Genomic DNA, 24,397 nt, shown 5'->3' with positions numbered 1-24,397 from the left:
CAAATAATTTATTAGACAAAGACACAAATATAAAATTTACACCACACATAGACACATTAAATACTGACACAACAGTAACAAAATTCAGAAGATATTAAAAAAAAAAAATAAAAATACCCCATAAAATTCTTGTAACTATTTCTTGAGCAATAGTGCTATCTGGTGAAATATTTATCTAGCCATGGATTGTCACTGACTAATTCACACAGAACCAGACCTCAATTGCTATGAGTGGTGTACCATTATTAATTCACATATGTATGAAATAGGCCTTAAATGGTATGTCTATGATAAGTATCATCTGATTTATATTACATGTATCAGATGTAATATATATTACATCTGATATATTTCTCTGACTCAGGAAAATCTGAAATGCTGCACGTGAGGACTGGGGAATGATGAGGCTCATATTGTTGGTATTGATGTGGCCATTAGTTTGGGGCTCTGTTGGCCATGGCTTCTTGAATCTGTCTATTGAGTTCAGTAATGATACGATCTTCATGCGTGTATACACCTGTGCGCAGGAGGGTGTCTCTCTCCTCTAGAAGGCGACTCAGATGGTCATCAGCACTCTCATTCAAAGATACACAGACTGGCTCTTTCCACGTCTTCTTTTCCTCTTGCTGCTTTAGTCTGGACAACAGTGACAATGTTATTAGTACAAGATTTTTTTTGGCATTACCTTAGTTTAAGGAAAGCTTGTGAGCCAAGGATCTGGTCCTATTGAACAGAGTGATTGAACAATGAGTTTTCTCTATATTTAATTTCAAAGTTTATAACTTAAGCAACTCTAAATAATAAAAAAAAATGGGGAGGGGGGAAAGAAATTCCCCCATCACTCAAACTACCCACATGTTTGTAGCAGTCACATCTGGATTTAACAATGCTAGTTTTTTGGATGGTGGTTCATACCTGTTCAGCTCATTGCGAATGTCCTGGAGCTCATGTTTCTCGTTCTTGACAGCTTCCTTCTCCTCGGCTGCCAGGTAACGCAGCCTCATGTGCTCCAGCTCCTGCTGCTGCTTCTTCAGCCGTATCATAGCGTTCTCCTGCTCTCTCTGAAAACCAAACAAACCCAAGGGAAGAGTGTGAGAGGGAGAGAGAAATTCAGTATCACTTAGTGCGCCACATACCTCAATCAAGCAAGCTGATTTATTAAAACTGGATTAAAATTTGCTGTAGTGGCATTTAAATGTTTCACCCTTATAACCTTTTAGATTTCAGCGATGAAAAGACATCCTTAAAATAATGGTAGTTAAATTCTGTCTGCGCTAGTGCAATTGCTTTAGAGCTATGCAGTGCATTCTCAGTTGAATTGCTTTTTAATTGAATCTGACCTTCAGAACTGGCAGTCTAATGTGAAACCGCTGAAATCCGAGGTTAAAATCGTTGTTATGGTTCTGTAGTACCATTACAAAACCACACATCAATATTCTGGACTATTCGCTGACAGAACAAAGTCCGTGTGAAAATTTAAGCATGTTTTCACCTAATAGCCCAACTTGGCCTTATTTTATCACTGAACTGATATGTTTACATATAATCTAATTTAATTTTGTGTTTTCATGGCGCATTAGAGGCCAATACGCCATTTGCAGTAACCTAAATTGCAAGAAAAACAAACCCACCAAGACATAGTCATAGCGCTTATAGCCAAGTGAATGTTGAGGAAAAACACTGAAACAATTATCTTTGAGATTTTCTTTGGGTCCCTAGGGTTAAAGTGTTTCCTTTGCTACCTGTGGTTGATGGCTAAACTAAATATTTCCAGAGGCCTAAACTGACGATTAAAAAAGACATGGCACAAGGTTCACCTAACCAGGCCTAAACTAATGGTTGTAGGGCACAAGCATATTTTGCGTCGCCTTGACCTGCAGGGGCAGAGGAATGAGAAAGCAGCCGAGTGACCAGTGAATGACCTGTGGCTCTACTCCAGAGAGAGGTCAGACAGAGGACTCGGAGAAGAGAAAGCTGCCAGACTACAGCTCAACTGCAGTTTTTTTTGCAGAGGACTGAGCTGACAAGACCAGGACAAGCACCTGGGGGATTTCATGGCTTAAGATTTCCCAGGTCTTCAAACTGACAAAAAAAATACCTAAGTAGTTTGAGACAGAAGGGAGTAAAAAGACAAAGTCTGGTGCATTAGGGGCTAAGGAGATAAGATATTCCCAGACTTAGTGCAATGGAATGTGCATTGGGCTAAAGATGATCATGGGTTTTCTCTTCCAAGTACCCTTACTTCATGTTTTCTGCTTTCCATCATGGAAAAGAGAAATTACTGATGTCAGAGCGCATTACTGATGTCATGGTAAAGCACAATTCTTGAACAAACTGTACAGCATGGATCCTGCTCAACCAGCTACTTTTCTGCAACAAGTCCTGAGTTTAATACAACATAGGTGGAATATAAGTTCCATGCATTCACATATATACTTATCCAACAAGTTAACTTGACTTTCAAACACATAATACAAACCTGATTTATAGCTCTCTCTCATATTAAGTTATAGACCCTGCTGAACACCATAAATCAACTGCTGTTTTCTTAACATATATCTGGCACTTAGAGAAGAAAGAAAAAAAAGGCTGGTGTGTGTGTGTGTAGGGGTGGGGTGTCTCGCTCAGATTTCCAGCTGGACTTTGTCTTTAACAGTTATTAGCAAGGCCTGATAAGCTCTTTGCATCTGCTCTGTTTATACTGGTATTAGTTCTTTACAGGGTTCAGTTGAGAAGGAGTCCAATATTTCAAAGCAAATACCACAAGCAAGTGACAAGCTTGCTGTTTCTCTCTATGTACGCTGTGGAAGTTTTCTTCAGCCCTTGGAAAGTGCAATTTACATCTGGTTTAAACACAGAAGGAAATTAGTTTTCTTGTGCCCATTTTCACTACCATGCATGGCTACCATTGAAAGACACAGGATACCACCATTTTTCTTTGTTTTTGATCCATGCCTATGATGAAGGACAAGTGTAGCTTTCCCTGGCTATGTGTGTATATTAGGTTCAGTCTACCCTGCAAATTGTTTGTGGATGAGAAGGAAATGTGTGGTACTAGACTTCATGTAACAAAGATAATTGCCCGGTTTCATTTAAGCTAACCACTCTATGTTTTTATATCCTAATAATTTACATTTATTCAATTATTTACATTCATGTAATTTGTTAGATGCTCTTATCTAGACTTTCAATTCAATACAAATACTCCTGTGTAAAAGCAAGCATTAAACAAACCGCATAACCTGCTGTCAAAAAAGTTTTACAATATTTTACTTTGGAAATAGAGGCAAGAAATAAAGAAAGGCTGTGAAATGGGTACCTGCTTAAATCTGGCCAGTTCTTTCAGAGCACGTCCCCACTGCTGCTTGTAATGAAGTTTAGATTTTGTTGCCGATTCCAGTTTCCGTTCTAGTTCCACCTTGTGAATGATGAAGCAACAGTTTTCAGTACATTATTCTCAGTCATTAAGGACTACACATTCAAATCCAAAAGTCTACACCTCAATAGCATTTATTAGGGGAAAAGTCAAAAAAATTAAGGCCACAAATGTATTCCTCTTAAAAGCCATTAAGCCCATACATAACTCATTCACAATTTGCACTTTTACAAATGAAATGTCAACCACAACTATGAATTGCCTATCCATAAGTTGTGTTTGTATTATATATGTTATGAACTCTTCAACTATTGACCTTAAACTAATTAGACAATTATGAGGAGTTCATTCTGACATTACATATGAATTCAAACAAACACACTAGCCAAAACGATGCTGATTACTGTTTTAATCCTCGCTTTTACTAACCTTCTCCAATCTGAGCATGTTGATCTCAGACTGTAAGCGGATTTCTGGGCGTGTGTTTTGTTGGTCACGATATTGATGAAAGTCTTTTTCCAACAGCTTGTATTTCGTTTCAGTATCTGTTAACTTTTAAATGGGAAAACACAAACACTACATGTTGTAAACCAGAATACAGTGAATTAAAAAAAAAAACAAAAAAAAAAACACACATTCAGGCATAATTCTGTTATTTTTACAACTTGCTAAAATAAATTCTATAGAGTTATGTAGAGTTATGTATATCTATATATATACACACACACACACTATATCCTGAAGAAAATTGCTTATGGTGCCCTGAATTAAAAAAAAATACATATTTTCCTTCAGTGACGATGCTGTTGTTCTTTCCTTTCTAGTTTGCAGAAAGGTTTAAATGGAACGCTTAAAAAATATATGTCTAGTAACAGGTCATCTTATACTTCATATAATTTGAAATCAAGTCCAGACTACAGCAGAAGGGGCAGAGTATGCTAATGATAACACCAGTGTAAATGTTCAGCTGTTCTGTGCCAAGAACTACTTTAATGAACTGTTATGTTAACAATGTTAACTACAGGGAAAAAGCTATTTAAAGTATTTTCTAAAACGTAGGGTCACCTAAACATTCAGTTTTTCCACAGAAAAATAACTGCATCATTTGTTTAATATAAAGGTAAAATATAGACATATGTCCAATGCCTTTTTAGAACAAATATTTGGCAATTCTGGTATGGTTCCAATATCATTGTGCATCCCTTAAATTAAATTGGCATAGAGGCTGTGGACTTATGCAAATAATCAATATTTTTATATGCACATCTCCTTGTGTTGTTAACAACAGTAATTTGAACTGATTATATAAAAAAAACACATATAGACACTTAAAACATCCTGCAAATTCCCATAATGTTTACTAGCTAAAAAAAAGCTCCTGGCAAAGAATTCCAAATGAGTCTACTCATGTGGAATATGGGCTATTTAATGCATCAGTGCATCATACAAGAATTAAATCTCACTTGAATCCTTATATCGAACCAACATTGATATTGTAATTTTAGATAATTACAGCATCTGCTGACAGCAATATACTACGGATGGTATAATGCATGTGCAATAAAGGTTGGATAGTTTTATTGCTTTGTTAGACATGCTTATAGCTGCTGCTGAGAAAACAAGGAAACTTCAGGAAAATGAAACAATATTCTTAAGTTATAATGGAATTCAAGGAGAGAGACAGGAGAAAAAAAAACCACAAAAGAAATATATATATATATATATATAATTTTTTTTTGTTCCAAGTAATTCTGTACCATTTCCAAGGCCATTCATCATAATGTTTTCAAAGGGTAAATGCCAGCAGGTCCAAATATAGAGCTGGTTTTGGTTCTGATAATGATAAGAACTGAATATTGCTAAAATGTTTAGAACAATTATGCGCGTTAAAAGAATTCTAGTTCAACATGTGAACAGCAGGACTCCTTGCACTTACTGTTTAACACTTCTCATTGCAAACAAATGCCCACCTCTCAGCTAACGAGAGCTACTGCTCCAGCACACTCAAGAGCCGCAAGACTTCAAGGGTGTTAGACAGCGTCCAATGTAACTAAAACCTTGCAAGCACTCTCCATTCCACAGTCTTCCCTTTCTGACAAAAACCAGACAGTGAAAAGAAACCCAACACACACAAAGCATGGCATTCTAAGACAAGGCAAAGAGTGTCCGAGAGAAAAGGCGGAGGAGGATTCTGGCCTGATAAACTGGTTAGAGTGTGCCGACACAGGACAAATGTATGTTTACACGTTCTTGACACGGGAGGGAAGACAAGATATAGAGCCGTGTGGCAGGCCTAGCCGAGGATCTCTCATCGCAAAGGCCCTTCTCTTTTTCGCATGTCAGAAACCTACTTTGCTTGATTTGTTAAAGCCGCGGCCTGTCCAGATGTTTTCTGGTGAAAAAAAAAAAAAAAAAAGAAAAGAAAAAAAAAAATACATGAGACGGCAGACTGAACTATTTCAGTAGGTGGGCTGTCTGTGCAAAGGACGATGGGAGAGACTGGCTGAGACCAGCCTTTTTTTTCTATTAAGAAAAACCCCTGAGAAATATGGTCATAGGGGAAAAATGCAAAAAGAGAGAAACATAGTCTGACAAGCTAAGTTTTGTATGGCAGTTAAGCATAATTTTCTTTTTTGCAGTTGGCCAGTTGATTAATTAGGTCAATGATAAAATGTGTTCAAGTAAGCAGACATCACGTGACAATTGTAGATGATTAACATAGGGAGCCAAAGTTTGCCTAATGCTCTCATGAGTATCCTTGCCAGTAAAGCAATCTGTCAGCCTTTTTTTTTTTTTTTAAATAGACTTAAAATAATAATAGAGAACACCCCCCCCCCCACCCTGCCAAAAAAAACAAAACACTTGGAATCATCTACCCAAGCAAACATGACACTAGAAATACAGACCTGTCCAAATGTGTTGATTCTACTTATTAAAAATTGATACTAGATGCTCTTACACATCTCTTACTTTTTTTGGTATTTTATTTTGTGTTATTTTATTAATTTCTGGCAGGTGCTATGTTTATGTACCAATATTCATCATTATTTTTACATTATTATTTTACCCAACTCCGGAAAGGAAAAAAAAAAAGCTTTGTTACTGCGTCTTTGAGCCACACAAACAGCAGCATCACTTTTTTTTTTTTTTTTTTTTAAATCAAATCATGTCATGGAATTAAATTTCAGCAATGATACCTTGCTACATAAAACACTTACAGATTACAGAATTAGTTTCACTATTTCTTCCAAAATGTTTTAAAATATGATTAGCATTTCAGGCTACAACTAACAGGTCCAACTAAAGCAGAAATAGGTAAAGTCAGTACTGTCAATGGAGAGTCTCCACAAGTTTGTGGCAAAAGCCTTCAAATTTCAGCAATGTCATTTAAAATAAATGCCTGCGATTGTGGGGAACTGCAATTCTCTCTGGTGTGTTTACGTTTAGAAGTTCCATCTTCTGATTAAAAAAAATTATTTTATTTTTTATATTAAAAAATAAATAACTTAGCCTTTAAGCTAACTCAACTTCCCCATTCAGTCCTATCAAAATCCAACCAATTTGGTAGGAAACCACCCAATCTGGCAACACTGCTTAATGTATGGATGAGAAGAAAACAACTGATTCTAGTCATTAGGGCAGTATCCGTAAGTTTTCAGTGTTAAGATAGGCCTCAGTGGAAATCTTGTTTTCTTTCACTTAAATCTGCCAGAAGGGAAAGGGGGAAGACTGATCTTTCCTATTGACTTCAAAATCAACATTATCATCAGTGCTGCTACTTGTAGGCCAGAAATTAAGCTTGCTACACAATGTCTGTTATGGTTACCTGCTGTTGCTGCCGGGCAAGTTCCTCCTCAAGCTGCCTGACCTTTGACCTTTCCAATTCAACCTGGTGTGCACAATCTTCACGCAAACGTCGGCTACTATCCTGCAGCTCACGAATGCTGAACTCATGTTCTGCACGCATCTCCCTCTGCAGCCTCTGTGTCTATACACATACACACCCATTAACACAAGTACAGTCATATTCAAAAGTATTTACATTTTTAAGCAGGTAAATATACCTTATATTTAAATTTTTGGGCAAATTCCAAAAATGTTCTCCCTTACTTATAATACACTTAATATTAATATTATTTTATATTAATATTATAATTAATAATAATAAACTTAATCTCTTCATGCTTGTTCTGTTTGTTAATGTTTTGTATTCTCTATTTGCTCTGTTTTGTATGTCTTTGAATGTGTTCTATGTATTGTCTATTGTAAGCGTCTTTGAGTTCTTGAAAAGCGCTATATAAATGTATTATCATTATTATAAAAATGCTCATGAAACTTTTTTCTGTTGCTTTTCAAATTCAGCAATAAACAGTATAAAGAGCATGTGTAGTCCCCTAATGAGTATCTGTACTGGTTTTCTTTCAAGAAATCAATGATATGCCATTTATCCAGGGGAGCCTAAAGGTTTTCATACATCTCTAAATTGCAACTGTTTATATTAGTACACTCATTTATTTGTTTTGTAATAATGACATTGATTACATCTTTAATATCTGTATTAATTTATGACACAAACCTGATTTCAAGGCAATACTCAGTGCAGATCTATTACAAGTGTAAAATAATAGAGGAGAACACAAACTATGCAAACAGCCAAACATTCATAGTACAATGTCAGTCTTGTTTTGTTTGTTTTTTTTTTTTTTTGGCACTTAGTGGCAATGCACTAGAAACTAACCTCCAACTCTGCATGAGCAAGAGTCTTCTCTCTCTTTTCCAGATCAGCAAGAGTCTTTTGGAGCTGTTCTTCCAGCAGATTATATTCCAACTCCTGGAAAAAAGTATTCCAAAAATGGACACAGTTTAGCAATCCTACAGTAAGCTGTTTAAACCATTATAAAAATGGAAACAACAATTTTCAAGTGCAAATAAACTAACAATGTTGGAGTACCTTCTTTTTAACAAGTGCCTCTCGTTCTCTGTCTCTCTTTCTCCACTCCTCTGCCAGGGCCTGCATGTGGCTCAGCTCTTTCTGTTTCAGCTTAAAAAAAGGGGCCAAACATTTTGTTCTTCATCTTATTTCAACCATCAATTTTTTTTTCATGCCTACTTTTATTTCCAGTAAGCCTGGATTGAGTATAACCAAAGTTTACTTCAAAATATGAAGCATAAAAAATACAAATAGTATAGAAAAAAATAGGCCTTAATAAAAAAAACAAAAAACAAACCTGGTTATCAAACAAGTCCTCCTGCATCTCCTTCCACATCTCAAGTTCAAGGGCTGCCTTATACTCCAGAGTCTCTCTAGACTTGGCTGTTGCCTGTGCTCCACTAGGAGGGTGAGGAAGAACTGCTGACTTCTGATGCACCTGAGTAACACTCTGTCATAATAATATATCAGAACAGCTTTTTTTGGCATCTTTTGACATCTGCTGACCAACCCATATATTGGAATAACATTCTGAGACTAATATTTATTCTTAACCTAGTTCAATAATATGTTTCATCTGAATAAAACTACCATGTACCATCACAAACCTGAACCATAAACTTTAGGCAAGTTTTACCTGAGAAGATTCAGAGATCAAGATATCCTGGGCTTTCACTAGACCAATATCTTCCAAAACTGCCACATAGTTCAATTCAGCCACCTTCTCACTGGATCTATACAAAGACGAATTATGAGATATCAGGTATATTTTAAGATGAGAGGTCACATTGTTAGAGAAGGCTTAACAAAAAACTACCAGGATTGCAAATGCCTTTGTCCTTAAGTGCTACATGCCTGCCATCTAAAGGTATATTTACGGTACTGCACTTGAGAGGCCATGGTGAATAAAATACAAAATGATCTGTGGTCTAAATGGTCCTGTATTAAAACATGGCCAAACTAATACCCTTTGTACAATACAAACCCCAATGCTTTGATCACAGGTAGCCTTTCAGTATATGTCTGTCTCCAGTGCTGCTGGCCAGATTGGCCAAGGAAGCGGGTCTTTTCTGAGGTGAGGAGATGGGAAAGTTGGATGCTGGCTGTGCCCAGCAAAACGTCTTTAGAACTGGCGTCTCGGTGCCACATCTCCACTATTAATGGAACCCTGAAAGAAACAGAAAAGACATACAAAATATATGCAGCTATAATTTAAGGGATGTTTATTATGTTAAACTATAGATGTTCACAAAGGAAGCTGCATTCAGATTTATTAATTAATCATAGTTTGTAATTGCAGTTTCTATGATTTGAAAGATTAACACACTTTGAGATTATGATAACATTATTATTAAAATCTTTGTAAATGCCACCCAAAAACGTCTGTGGTGCAGACTGGAGCCTGTCAACATACTGCAAATCTCATATCAAAATTATTCACTGTATATCTCATTATGCATTTCCATTCCATTTGAATAGTACAGCCAAATAAAAATTAGTCAACTTCAAAGCGTTACAAACCTAAATTTAACCTAAATCTAAATATATTATTTGCTAAGATAATTAGTTAACACTTTCACGTTTCTCAACATATAGTTATACAGTGTAATGTAAAATTCTAAATGTAGGTTTGCAGGACCAGCTACCTTAAAAATGTGTCCTGGAGTTGATTAGGCAGTGCAGCAAAATCAAAAGCACAGTAGGACTGAGGTAGGAACACCTCAGTGTTCTTCTTTATCTCCACTGCAGGATTTGTCATGATGGGGGCTGCACTCCCAAAGAACTGGTAGGCATATCTAGTTTCAGAAATCAGAAAGTCACAAGTCACCCATTACTCTGTGTGTGTGTGTGTGTGTGTTGGGGGAGAGCATGCTACTTACAACGGAAATAAAATAAAATACCTCAGGATGCAATTTACAGGGAAGCTCATGTTTAGACTTCTGATGCTGCGCAAGTCCATGGAGAAGCAGTAATGATGTGCTGAGGCTGGGATAGCAATCTTTGGGGCAGATACAGTAATAGAAGGTGCCTGAATTTCTGCTTCACTCTCTAGTGGTTTGTCTACAGCTGCAGCCAAGGGAGAGAGCAAAACAAACACCTGTAGAATCACCAGTTACACCTAAGATATAAACCTCTAATTTGTCACCCTAAATGTGCAGATCATTCCACATGTAAAAAACCTACAAGAAAATAACCTGGTTGTTTTTGTTGAAATTTCCCTGGGTCATCAGGCAGGCTCTCAGCCTCGCTCTCCGAGTTCTGCTGTTCAGGTGATGGTGATTGTGATTTCATATCCCGGACAGGAGATCTAGGGGGTGGGCTAAGTGGTTTAGCCTCTGGAGCTGTTTTAGGACAAGTGCCCACAGCAGAACTTTTCTTTACTGGAGTCCTAGGACCATCTCCACTCTCAGTGGGAAGATGATGAAGCTTATCAGAAAGAGAAGAGAGTAAACTCACTCAAGATATATCAAAGGTTTTGATATATCATTCTTAAGATTATTTTAAATGATTTATTACGTATTTATACAGCATTCTTTTATTAGGATCAGAGCAACATGTTATGGAAACCTGCTTATGCACCTGTAGGAATTACTGTTGTCACAATACCATAATTATGACTTTCAATACAGTACCTGCCTAAATATCTCAATGCTGGTACCAAAACGATACCATGGCAATACTTTTTCTTTTGTTTTAAAGTTATGTGCTTTCTCTACAAGCTGAGGGCGGTAGAAAAAAAATCAATGGAATTTGATTGTTAAGTGTGATGCCACATGTGATGTTTCACCATTTCTGGGTCCAACTGCCGCTTCAGCCGTGTCATACATTCATTCATAAGACATGTTTTTACTGTTTGAATAAAGCTGAAGGCCTCAATTAATTACGTGATTTCAGTTCAGCATTTCAGAAAAAGGAATAGGTTCAACATAAAAGGAAGCAAACACGTGTCTTTGGCAGCACTTTATGCACATTTGCAGCTTATTATGATCTGTGTGAGCTGCCGTGCAGACTGACTGTGCTTTTCTCGCAGTTCTGTGTCTGGAGCAGTGGAGCCGCATTGAGGGAGCAGTGTTGCCCGCAGCTCTGTCTCTGGGAACAGAATAACCACAGAGCCATGTCTCCTGCTCACTATCAGTCCCAGTGTTCTAACGAGTTGTGCTACCGGTGATTCTTGTCTATATTGACTATATATATAGCTAAGGTTTGTACAGAATGTCACTGGTGCTAGTCTGTTTTTTTGTTTTTTTAAATAACTTGCTACAAGATCTGAAAAGTCGCTAAAAACTAGCAACAAAATCATTAAGGGATGAAGAGGAGGCAGAGCGCTGTGGGCGCACACTTCCCACTTGTGGCACTCATTAGAAATGCTGCTCTTATTTTAAAACACTACTGATATATACACCGTTTTAATGACAAAGTCTTGAGATACTTTGCTTGTATCAGTGTACCATGCAACACTATGAGGAATCATATTCCTTTCTAAATCTGTAAGTCACTGCAAAATCAGAACAACTAATGAAAAATTCAGCTTTACATTTTATTGAAGGCCTAAGAATAGTGTTTACAATTTCTTAAAGCAATACTAAATACTCTTTGCAAGTCCATTGCTAGTCCCAAAAAATTCCATATAATCATCCACATCTTTTCAACACTATCCTGAAACACCACATCTTTTTAATCCTGAAATTAAAAACTCATACTCATATTTCAGCTTCAAAAATATTCAACTTGTTTATTTAAATACCACTAATTATGGGCTAAAACATACTGGGATTAACATAGACACTAGAGGACATGCAGAAATTGGTCCTCTGGTACAAGCCATTAGATACCAGAGTGTTATTTAAACGGCTGGACCTAAACATGGGCATAATATTGCTCAGATGGAACTAGGCCCTTAACATACCTCTGCACTGACATCTTCTCTTCTCAATGTAACCGCTACCCCAACTGTTGGCTGTAAATCTACTGGAACAGTCTGGAGATACTGCTTGGTACGATTTGGGGGTTGTAAGACAAAGGCTCCCTCTATAGTGGCTATTTCCAAAGAGAAATCCACATTTTTCTTTGCCAGTGCTGCCAAAGGGATATCAGTTTTTCCCAGTGAATGGTTTCCACAGCAGAGATGGATCTATATGTTTAACAGAACATAAGCATTCAAGTAAAACAGCTATAACAAGGGATCACTTTCACAGTCAAACACCAAACATTAAAAAAAGAGCAAAAATCTATTACCTCAAGGTTCTGTTGCTGACTGAGAAATACACGTAGCAACTTCTCATTGCTGCGGATCCGAACTGATGCTCGTTCAGGCTCAAAGTTTGAACTGATGAGATTTTGGAAAGGTTCACTCGTGACATCATTGCCCAAAAGAGAGTAGAAGAAGAAGAACTCCGAGCCTTCAGTGGTAAGCTTTTTCAAACTGGAGATTAGCTTGAGAATAAAAGGGAACATTTTAATTTTTATCTATATGCCTTGTCAATAAATAGAAACAAGATGACTAATAACATGTAAAAAACACAGACAAAATTTATGAGAGTTTAGCATTTACATTTTCTAATGACAGAAATGTACCTGCTCCAGATTGGATGCAAAGGCAAGAGTAACAGACAAAACAAACATGTCCTTGCAAATATCCGCTGGCCCAATTTGATGATATCCTTCATCTTCATTTAGAAAAGCTTCCAGTTTAACTGTCTCAAGATTGGCAAGCACTGGAGAACCTGGAGGTAAAAGTTATAAAGTGGAATTAAAAAACATTTACAGCATGCACACTTTATTAAAGCAGAAGGAAATTGCAATTCTAGGGTTAGGTAATATCTACCCTGATATTTTAAGAAATATTCACTGACCTGAAAAATACTTTGGAAAAAGAAACAAGCATGTAGGAAAAGATGCTTTGGAAAGATTGAAGGATGACATTAACAGAAGCAAAAGATAAAAGAAAGTATCAAGATGGAAAGGAGGAAGAAAAGAATCAAAATTTTAGGTGTAATATATAATAATAAAGTTAAGGCAGGGAGTTCCCCCGAACAACCAGGCAGAGGAAGATATAAAATTTACCTGGTCTTGGTGGAGCTTTCTTTGCTTTAAATTGATCTAGTGGCTGTTTGTTATCATTCTCCAGCACCATGCTCAACAGCAGAGCAGGCTTTAGTTTGGTGTACTTGCTACTCAGCAAAGGATACCACTTAGGAGGCTGCAAATATGTTATTTTAATGAGACACAAGAACTGAATATGTACACATCTAGAAGTATGTTTTTAGCTGTTCATCTATTTATCATGTGAACACAGATCAGACAATTACAAACATTACACAAAAAAACAAACAAAAAAAACCCACAACATGTAGCATGTGCAATATATAGTGACACAAAGCTTACTTGTTTAACCTCCTGTACTGATCTAAGATCTAGGACAATATATCCAACACATTCCTTTGCAGATGTATTTGAATCAACTGCATAGCACTGTAACTTGATGGGTGTCCGCTGGAGTCTGTAATAAGGGAAATCAGATGTTAACAAGCTACCTAAGATTTAGAGAAAAAGAAGTGTATAGATAAAGTGCTAGATAAACTGTGTTAATGACAAACATATTCAAAATTCCTACCTATGCTGATGAAGTGTTCTGCGATCAAGCTCCCATGCCAACTCAGTACAAAACTGCGGCTGTTCCTTATGCTCTACAGGGTCTGTGGCTAGCTGCTCACCATCAAACTTTGCTTGAACTACTAAAGTATGCCGTTGACTTTTGGGAAACTGACGTCCTAAATTAAGTAAAAGAAAATACAAAACTTGACAAATCACTGTTACCACAGTAGCACCCTTAATGTTATTATAAATGTAATAAGAAATATTCTTATTACTATGTGCAAGGGTTAAAAGCGCATATGGCTTTAATGCTCTTATTCTGCAATATTCATACAGGCATAATGTAAATATGTGTAATGTATGTAAACATTATTTATAAAATTAAGGCTGCTTTATATCTTCATATGAACCAAGTTGAACCAACGGTTTAGGTAGTCCCATATCTTGAATCTACACTTTTTGACCTTACCTCATATTTTTACCTTATCATAGGGAAGCACTTTTACAATTACAGATTGTGTCCATGTGTTTGAATAGATAATTTGTGAAATAATTAATTCATTAATGGGCCATGATATATAGAACAGAATTGTCATAATCACCATCCTCATCTTTTCCGCTTAATTCATTTCAGGGTCGCAGAGGACACCACTAAGCATGTATTATTAGTTTGGAGATATATTCTTAATACTGCAGTGACAATGACATTGCATTGGCAAGTGGTGTATGTGTATATGCGCATGCGTGTGTGTGTGTGTGTGTGTGTGTGTGTGTATATGCATGTGTGTGTGTCACACAGAGTGACTCTCAAAGAACAGTTTTATTGGTGTTTGTAACTCAGTGACTCAAGGACACAATACACCATCACCAACTAGACAACCAACCACTATCCAGCATCCTGGGGCTAGAAAGTCACAGTCAAATATATGTAACTTACAAGCTGAACTAAAAAGGTATGCATCTAACTGCGTGGACTGTCACACACTGTTTAAAAACTGCCGCAGCAGTGCTGAGAAAATCTGGATTATATTTTGGAAAAAGGGTGATCATCTACAGAATTAACGCAATAAACAATATTTTTTGTAATTCATATTCAACTACAAAGTATATAAGCCACCAAAATTAATTCGGAAATTAATTGGTAATTAAGCATGAGAAGCAACTAAGCTATGCTTTAAAAATACTTCATAATGTATCATCATAAATTAATTGGGCATATACTAGATTTAGTGTTATTAACATTATGTGTAATTCTGTGGGGGGTTTTTTTTCCTGAAATATTTTTCAGTATAATGCATTTAGGAAGTTCAGCACCAAAATACATTAAAATCACTTTTATCTTTGTTTTGTGACATAAGTTTTTGGAAGTGAACAATATCAATGCTCTATTATCATTTTGTTTATTAGTAAAATGAACGTCTTTTGTCTTTCACACACAATTAATTCAGCTTCTACACTTTATCAGATCCATTTACAGTAAACATGTACTTTGTAGTTCTACAATTATAGAATATACTTAATCTAGTGCTGTGCATATATTCTAAATTCCCTTTCACCCTATACTTCAATTGCCAGGACTCAGAGCAGGGTTTCTTTAGATGATTAATCATTCTCAGTACATTGATGTGGTGGTGATGTTGCACTGCTTTAGGTGAAACAGACAGAGCAGTGATGCTGGATCCCACCAACCAAAATTATCCAGCCAAATGCATCCTGTGAGCCATGTCCTTTGATCACTAATAAAGTATTAGAAGATGATAAATGCACTGTAGAAGAAGAGCTACAGACTCTGTGGTGGACTAACATGGTCCGTGTGTCTAATCCAGGGGCCAGTGAGTGGGCACAGGGATTTAAAATGTAGTTAGCTCTACACCATACAGCTCCTATGAAATATTATGTCTGTCATCAAAGTCGTAAATTAAAGTAACACATTTACTAGGAATCACCCTTTATAATTAACTTTAAAAACATTGGAACATTTCAATCAGTAAATTATTTTTACTACAACTGTATTATACCCTCCAAATCGTTACAGCCTGGACACAATGCATTATTTTTAGTTTTTAAATATTATTTTTATTATCCATGTTGATATTAAATGAACAACAAAATACAGAGCAAGTCTTCGTTGTCACTTATTGTTAACATTATCAACAGGATCGAATATACATGCACTTAGCGGTGGCGTTGTTCTCTAACGACGCTTAAGATTCGCTTGGATACAACAGCTGTTAAATCTGTCACCTGCTGGTTACATGTAAACAATGGGAAAAAATCTCAACAGCTAACTTACATTTAAAAGCCTTTCTACGCAGTACATATCGTAGAATAAACGGTGACGAAACACTATACATGTATAACTAAAGCTAAAGATCTCTACATCACATATATCCTTTATGAAAACTCATTGTTAGCAATGTAGTTAGCACTAGCACTATTCCACCGGCTTAGCTTTAATGTTAATGCCAAGACAAAACGTACCTTCGAGAATGGAAACCACAATAAGAAGTTGGTCGGATTTTGCAGCCATTGCATTGTCTTCATACACGGTTTGTAGTATTCATAATTCTCTAAGGTCGGTAAATCCGTCTGTTCAGCTCTAAAGTTAGCTAATGTTTACTGCCGCTACTTTTTTTAAAACTGATTTCCAATGACGCCGTAGTGCGAGTAGAGAGCAACTGTGAGAGGAGGATGCGCGCCCCCTACAGTGAAGGATGACGTCCGGACATATGTGAGTAATGTATGCTACCTGTGAACTGACTTTTCAAAAAGCACTTATTTGTTATTCTCCTGCTTAGAGCTCCGTAAATCCTAACACGGGAGCCTTGAACTCATCTTTGCATTTAAATCTCACAACTGTATGAAAAAGGCAGGAAATTGCCCCACAAAATGTCTTAATATGTACGTCATTAAATACACCATGTAAATTAATTAAATTCTAGAAACTCATCTTAAAAGCCCATAAGTTAACGAGACTGGTTCCCTTTTTTAATTTTTTAAAATTTCTATTAGATCATTCACTCTAAGCAACCTGGTACCCATCCTTTCTCTTTATGTCAATATGCTACCTTAGTACCCCCAACTGTTCAAACACTATACACTGTCCCATGGTCATATGATTATTGTATCTGCTTTTACACACCACTGGACTACTCATTCACATTGCCTTTTCATTACTACCACCCAGTACAGATTTGCCATAAATAAGTACTCGCACTCTCAAAGACTGCAGAGAGCTATTTAGCACTGGAGTAACCATCTGCTTGTCTCCACCTGTGCTAGCTTGCTAACTGACCCTAATCATACTGCTCCAGGTTCACCAGCCCTGCAACAAGCACTTCATCATTTCGCTGTTCCAGGAGAGCTGTGTGCACTGCTCTGACCTCTTAGAACAAAATAACAAATACGGGCTGTGTCCTTTGTGCTTAGCCCTAGACCATCTACAGGTGCATTGCAATAAATTAGAATATCATCAAAAAGTTAATTTATTTCGGTAATTCAATTCAAAAAGTGAAACTCATAAATAGATTCAGTACAAACAGAGTGATCTATTTCAAGTGTTCATTCATTCATTCATTCATTATCTGTAACCGCTTAACCAGTTCAGTGTCGCGGTGGGTCCAGAGCCTACCTGGAATCATTGGGCGCAAGGCAGGAATACAGCCTGGAGGGCGCGCCAATCCTTCACAGGGCAACACACACACTCACACATTCACTCACACACTCACACCTACGGACACTTTTGAGCCGCCAATCCACCTACCAATGTATGTTTTTGGACCAAGGGAGGAAACTGGAGCACCCAGAGGAAACCTATTTCAAGTGTTTATTTTTTTTAAAGATAATGAATATAGCTTACACCCAATGAAAACCAAGAAGTCATTATCTCAGAAAATTAAAATGTTAAATAAGAAAAATAAAAAAAAAATGATTTTGAATATAGAAACAGTGGGGCTGCAGGTAATTTCGCAGTCACACAGGTCCAGGGACCTGGAGGTTGTGGGTTCATGTCCCTCTCTGGGTGACTGTCTGTGAGGAGGCGTGTTCTCCCATGTCTGTGTGGGTTTCCTCCAGGTGCTCCACTTTCCTCCCATGGTCCAAAATCACACATTGGTGGATTGGCAACTCCAAAGTATATTCCTTCCTTGTGCCCAATGATTGAGGGTAGGCTCTGGACCCACTGCGGCCCAGAACTGGATAAGCAGTAACAGACAATGAATGAATGAATTAAAAGTATGTACGGTATATGCACTCAATACTTGGTTGGGGCTCCTTTAGCATGAATTACTGCATCAAAGAGGTGTGGCATGTAGGCCTGTGGCACTGCTGAGGTGTTATGGAAGCTCAGGTTGCTTTGATAGCCTGCTCGCCTGCATTGTCGGGTCTGGTGTACTTTTTTTAGATTAGATTCAACTTTATTGTCATTACACATGTACAAGTACAAGGCAACGGAATGTAGTTTAGCATCTAACCAGAGTGCAGTAAGCAGTAAGTGCAGAATGTACATATATAGAAAATATAGGCAGAGGTATGGACAAATATACATGTGAATATATTAGAGATATTTAAAACTATACATGTAAATATATATTATAACATAATAAATACAGTTTGGAAAGAAAATACCATAAACATGATGTACACATGGAATAGAAAATACTATAAACATGATATACAGATAACTAATTTACAGGTTGGGTTACAATGGGAGGGTTGGATATTTTTATATGAAGTGAATATGCAGAATATGTCTAGCCCATTAAATATAATATTCATTCATTCATTAAATGTAATCTCTTATCCAGTTCAGGGTCACGGTGGGTCCAGAGCCTACCCGGAATCATTGGACGCAAGGCGGGAATACACCCTGGAGGGGGCACCAGTCCTTCACAGGGCAACACACACACATTATAATGTACAATTATGTACAATGTAATAATGATATACAGAAAATGTAGTGCAGTCAATGACCAGAATACAGATGAGTGTGTGTTAACAGTGGACAGAGCTCAGTAAGGAGACAACTCTGGGGAAGAAGCTGTTCCTCAATTTACTTGTCCTGGTCCAGAGGCTCCTGAAGTGCCTGCCAGAGGGCAAGGAGACAAAGAGACTATGAGCAGGGTGTGAGGAGTCTTTAAGTATCCTGCAGGCTCGACGCAGACAGTGTTTCTTCTGGACGTCCTCAACTGATGGAAGTGGAGTCCCTGTGATTTTCTGGGCAGTATTCACCACTCACTGTAGTGACTTGCGGTCTGTAACAGTGCGATTCCCAAACCAGGCTGTGATACAGCTGGATAGAACACTCTCAATCACATAGCGATTCACCAGAATAGCTGGAGACAGATATTGTTTCTTTAGCTCCCTCAGAAAAAAAGGCGGTGGTAAGCCTTCTTGACTAGGCTGGAGGTGTTGGTGGTCCAGGACAGATCCTCCAATAGATGTATTCCCAAGAACTTGAGGCTGGCGACACGTTCTACAGACATCCCGCTGATATAGATGGGGTCGTGCATGTCACCTTTCTCCCTCCTGAAGTCTATGATAAGTTCCTTTGTTTTGTTGATGTTAAGGAGCAGGTTATTGTCAGCATGCCACGTGACCAGATGTTCTACTTCCTCTCTGTAGGCTGTCTCATCATTGTTGCTGATGAGACCAATCACTGTGGTGTCGCCAGCAAACTTGATCATGGAGTTTGATTCATGAACAGTCTTGCAGTCATGAGTGAAGAGGGAGTAGAGAAATGGGCTTAGCACACAGTCCTGGGACATGCTGAGGCCTGTTGGTCAGAAAGTTTATACTCCAATGACAGAGAGAGGAGTCAATGCCCAGATCTCCAAGTTTGGTGACTAACTTGGCTGGGATTATCGTGTTAAACACTGAGCTAAAATCAAGAAACAACATTCTTGTGTATGTGTTGTTATTATCCAGATGTGAGAGCACAGAATGTAGCTCAATGTAGCATCCTCTGTGCTTCTATTATTGCAGTATGCAAACTGATGTGATTCCAGTGTAGGTGTGAGGCAATCCTTTGGTTGTTCCAGGACCAGTAGCTCAAAACACTTCATAATGATGGGTGTAAACGCTACAGGGCGATATTCATTCAGGCATGTTGGGTTGGAGCGTTTTGGTACTGGTATGATGGATGTTATTTTGAAGCAAGTTGGAACAGCTGCCTGGGCGAGAGACAGATTGAAGATGTCCGTGTGCTCTGCACACGCTTTCAGCACAGGCCCAGGAATGCCATCTGGGCCGCTTCTTATCCTCCTCTTGACAATACCCTATAGATTCTCTATGGGGATTAGGTCAGGTGAGTTTGCTAGCCAATCGAGCACAGTGATGGTTACTAAACCAGGTATTGGTACATTTGGCAGTAGTTTTGACAGGTGCCAAGTCCTGCTGGAAAATGAAATCTGCACCTCCATAAAGCTTGTCAGCGGAAGGAAGCATGAAATGCTCTAATATTTCCTGGTAGATGACTGGACAAGACTTTGGACCACTGAGCAACAGTCCAGTCTTTTTCTCCTAAAAAAACACTTTTGGAATTGTCTCTGGGACATGAGTGGCTTGACACACGGAATGTGACAGTTGTAGCCCGTGTCCTGGATACGTCTGTGTGTGGTGGCAGCACTGACTCAGGGAACAGTCCACTCTGTGAATCTCCCCCAAATATTTGAATGGCCTTTTGTTGACAATCCTTTCAAGGCTATGTTTATCCCTGTTGATTGTGCACCTTTGCTTTCACTCAACCTTCCATTAATATGCTTGGATACAGCAGGATGGTGTCAGTGGCTGTCTTCTGTACATCTGTGAAGTCAGCAGTCTTCCCCATGATTGTGTAGCCTACTGAATCAGACTAAGGGGCCATTTTAAATTTTTTCTTTGCAGGTGTCTTTTGTTGATTATTCATTTCTGAGATAATGGTTTTTGGGTTTTCATATATGGGTTTCACATTGAATTCACTGAATTGAATTTCTAGAATAAATAATTTTTTGATGATATTCTCATTTATTGACATGCACCTACATATGAAACAAGCTGACCCATGTATGGATTGTGCCATAATACCTCAGTAGAACTGCTGGATCTGGCCCCGCTGATTGAGCCTGCATGCTTGTCACCAAGTGTGCCTGCTCTCTCACGGAGATGCAGAAACTTCACTGGCCAGCCAGTGAATATCATCACATCATTATGAGCTTGTATTTATGCGCTTTAGCACTCCCCGACCTCCCCAAATCCTGAATGACTTCCTACTACTCATGATCTCTAAACATGATTTCATCCGAAGGTCCTGTTCCTGAGTTCAGCTCACCTGGTAGTGGCCTCCGGTAACATGGCAGAAGCTCTTTCTCACCACCCATTGCAAATTAGCCAAAGGCAGTGTCACCCTGATGTGGTACAGTCAGTATTGATACTCTGGATCTTGAGGGTAGACCTCTTTGCCTTATTGGACATAACACAGGTGGTACTTGGAATGAGCTTAAAAACACACTACTAGGACATGATTCCCTCACCCATTATTTTCCTCTCTGACACTCAACCCAATGCTCCTAGGTGCACCCAGAGCACCTTTGGGTGCTAATAATAACTCATCCGTAACTCAGCCATAGCTGTGTTTACTATGGTTTTTGCTTCTACTTTAGGTAAAACAAGGGATTCTATAAAAACTCCTATAATGACTCAATTCTCCCAATTGCATGGGCAGGTGTGGCATCCTCAGTGGGGGCAACTTTAGCTCTAGCTGTGGCCCTTAAGCCTTAGGATTTTGATAAGGGGAAGTCCATTGCACCTTTGTTAATGGGGCTCCCTCTGCATGTGCCCAATACAACCGTTGGTGCAGAGCTTCTTGTGAACAGTTATGAATGTGCCATGGATAATGATAGTCAAAAGCTGTAGGTTTGTTTTACCTGTGTCAAACTGGGCTTTCTGCTGTTAAAGCAACTGTTGAACTGTTGATGAGGCTGCTGATCATTCTATACCTGCACCTGCTACTGTCATGCCGTTAGAAAAAGGACAACATCTTGGTGTGTACATAAAGGCAAAATTCATGATTACAATCAAAAAATACTTTTTATACACTTCAGAAGATATTTCCTCACCACTTGCTAGCTCTTTAGTCTGTTTGCATACTGGAAACCAGTCTGATGTGTTTACGAAGCCCCAGTGTCTGTAAAACAATAGATTCTGTAGATTCCGTCTCTCTCTCTCTCTCTCTCTCTCTCTCTCTCTCTCTCTCTCTCTCTCTCTCTCTCTCTCTCTCTCTCTGTCTGTCTCTCTCTCTCCCTCTCTCTGTGTATTCCATAAGTGGGTAATATAGACCTATTTTTCACTACATTACTACAGTAACTGCATTACTGAACATGCTACAAAGCTAAACAACTCGAGTTACAAATGAGTTTCTGTGATAATTCAAACAGTGAATAAATATTTACAAGTTTAACTTCATCAATGTACAAACAATAGTTGTTTTTTCCCCTCAAAAACACTGTTTCACCTTAAACGTTACTTAAACTTTGGAAGGTAAACAACTAAAGAGAACTGCAATCGCCCACAATCATAGACATTCTCTTTATGTGTTCCCCTGCATAATGTGTGTTACATGTTCATTGCCATGCACCTTTTCTACAACATGGATGTGGCTAATGCAGAGGGCCTACCTATGAACATGCATGTGCCAATCTGCTTATATACCCATGCATAGGCCACACACTATGTCATGTGAGTGATTCTATTGATATAAACTCTTGGTTTGCACAGCAGAGACACATCACCCTGTCAGTCATACATTATATAGATCATTTGATAAATCATATCATTACGTGTCCAGGATGATGCATTAACTAAGGCATAGACAGGGTAAATAAACTGGCACAGAAGCCATTAAAAATATTCGTTAAAAATTCGTCATACTTGGCGAAATCTTGTATGATCATCCATAACATTAAAGCTACCTTTCTCAACGTATTATTTTAATAAGACTGTACTCTTCTTCATCCACAGTACAAAATGTCATTAAAACTTTCAAAAAAAATCCTGAAAAATCACTATATGAAATGGACAAAGTCCCAAACCAATATTGGCTAGCTGTGCTTTTTAGGCACTGCATTAAAACAGACATGTTCCTGTAGTGGTAATCATTGCATGGGCTCAGAAATACTTCCCAAAACCATTGTCTATGAACACAGTTTGTTGCTGCACCTGCAATCCCACAATAAATCCCACAAATGCAAAGAAGATTGGGATCTAGAACTGCTGCTGCCTTCTCTGGACCTGAGTTAATTTAAGATGGGCTTAGATGAAGTGGAACTATATAATTTTCTAATAAATATAGAGATTAAATATTTTGCATATATTAAAAAAATGTAAACAAAACAAACAAAATTGGAGTTTGTACTTTGGGGCTTGGTTGAGTCAGTTACTGTACGGATTCCTACCTACATTTCAGTGGCAGGGAGCATTGCATAATTTCCCTATACTTCATCCAATAAAATCTAGTTTTAGCCTTATTACATACACATGAAATATCTTACATCTTACTTGCATGTTACAGCACTATGAAGGCTTTTGCAGTATATCTGTGGTATTCATCTCCACAGGAGGATATGAAATCATATATGCCTACCAGTGTGGGTCTTATTTTACAGTTGGTGGGCTGCAGTGTATGTATGTATATAATGCATGGTCAATTATTGTCTGATTGTCTGAAACCGCTTATCCAATTCAGGGTCGTGGTGCATGGGGCTGGAGCCTACTCGGAATCACTGGGCACTCTGGGAACACACCCTGGAGGGGGCGCCAGTACTTCACAGAGCAACACACTCACACTTATGGACATGTTGGAGTCGCCAATCCACGTACCAACATGTGTTTTTGGACCATGGGAGGAAACCCATGTGGACAACACAACAAACTCCTCACAGACAGTCACCCAGAGCTGGACTCGAACCCACAACCTCCAGGTCCCTGGAGCTGTGTGACTGTGACACTACAGGCTGCCCTGTCCTAATTTATGTCTAAAATTAATTGACCATTGTTGCTGACCATCCACATCTGGGAAACATAATACTGTTCTCTGAAACAATTACCATTCTTGGTAATATATATATATATATAATAAAATAAAATCTTATTTAGGAAAAATAAATATTTTACTCTCAAAAACATATCTGCTACAATTATTGCATATCAGTATTTGATCAAGTATTATTTATGTCCATTTTCTACATATATTGGATTGGATTATAGTCTTGATTTATCAATATTGTTGATTTAATGACCCAGTCTCCTGGTATCCTAACCATATTCCCAGGTGCTCTTGAACAAAAGCAACTCATTTTATGCTAAACATTCTTCTGCTCTGTTAGCAAAAACTGTTTTTTTCCCATCTGACAATAGATGAAGATTTTATTAAAAGCACATAAACAATCTAGAGCACAGAGCTGTTTTTATTGCCATTTAGGTCAATAACATTAAAACTCATGTGTGTATTCCTGATCTTGTTT

The 24,397-nt window shown here is 38.0% G+C and overlaps 1 protein-coding gene and 1 long non-coding RNA gene across 2 annotated transcripts; one reads left to right on the top strand and one right to left on the bottom strand.

The window, feature by feature from the left end:
- On the bottom strand, positions 1-16,605 carry cep120 (centrosomal protein 120). The gene is made up of 20 exons (XM_066643645.1): positions 16,383-16,605; positions 13,921-14,077; positions 13,692-13,806; positions 13,371-13,506; positions 12,882-13,030; positions 12,543-12,740; positions 12,214-12,438; positions 10,502-10,733; positions 10,208-10,373; positions 9,953-10,102; positions 9,292-9,474; positions 8,944-9,040; positions 8,605-8,757; positions 8,328-8,417; positions 8,115-8,207; positions 7,203-7,364; positions 3,806-3,928; positions 3,320-3,418; positions 916-1,061; positions 1-636 (listed from the first exon to the last, which is right to left on the bottom strand). Exons 1-20 carry the CDS (start codon positions 16,429-16,431, stop codon positions 435-437), a joined length of 2,925 nt encoding a protein of 974 aa, XP_066499742.1. The 5' UTR covers positions 16,432-16,605; the 3' UTR covers positions 1-434.
- On the top strand, positions 16,204-23,960 carry LOC136665840 (uncharacterized). Its single transcript, XR_010795322.1, has 3 exons — positions 16,204-16,450; positions 16,564-16,632; positions 23,620-23,960. It is a non-coding gene; the product is annotated as an uncharacterized lncRNA (long non-coding RNA).
- The last annotated feature ends 437 nt before the right edge of the window (positions 23,961-24,397 follow it).

Source organism: Hoplias malabaricus, chromosome 14 (genome assembly GCF_029633855.1).
Source record: "Hoplias malabaricus isolate fHopMal1 chromosome 14, fHopMal1.hap1, whole genome shotgun sequence".
Classification (NCBI taxonomy): Eukaryota; Metazoa; Chordata; class Actinopteri; order Characiformes; family Erythrinidae; genus Hoplias; species Hoplias malabaricus.
The sequence above is the reverse complement of the archived record's forward strand: the minus strand, read 5'-3'. Positions and strand labels throughout refer to the sequence as shown.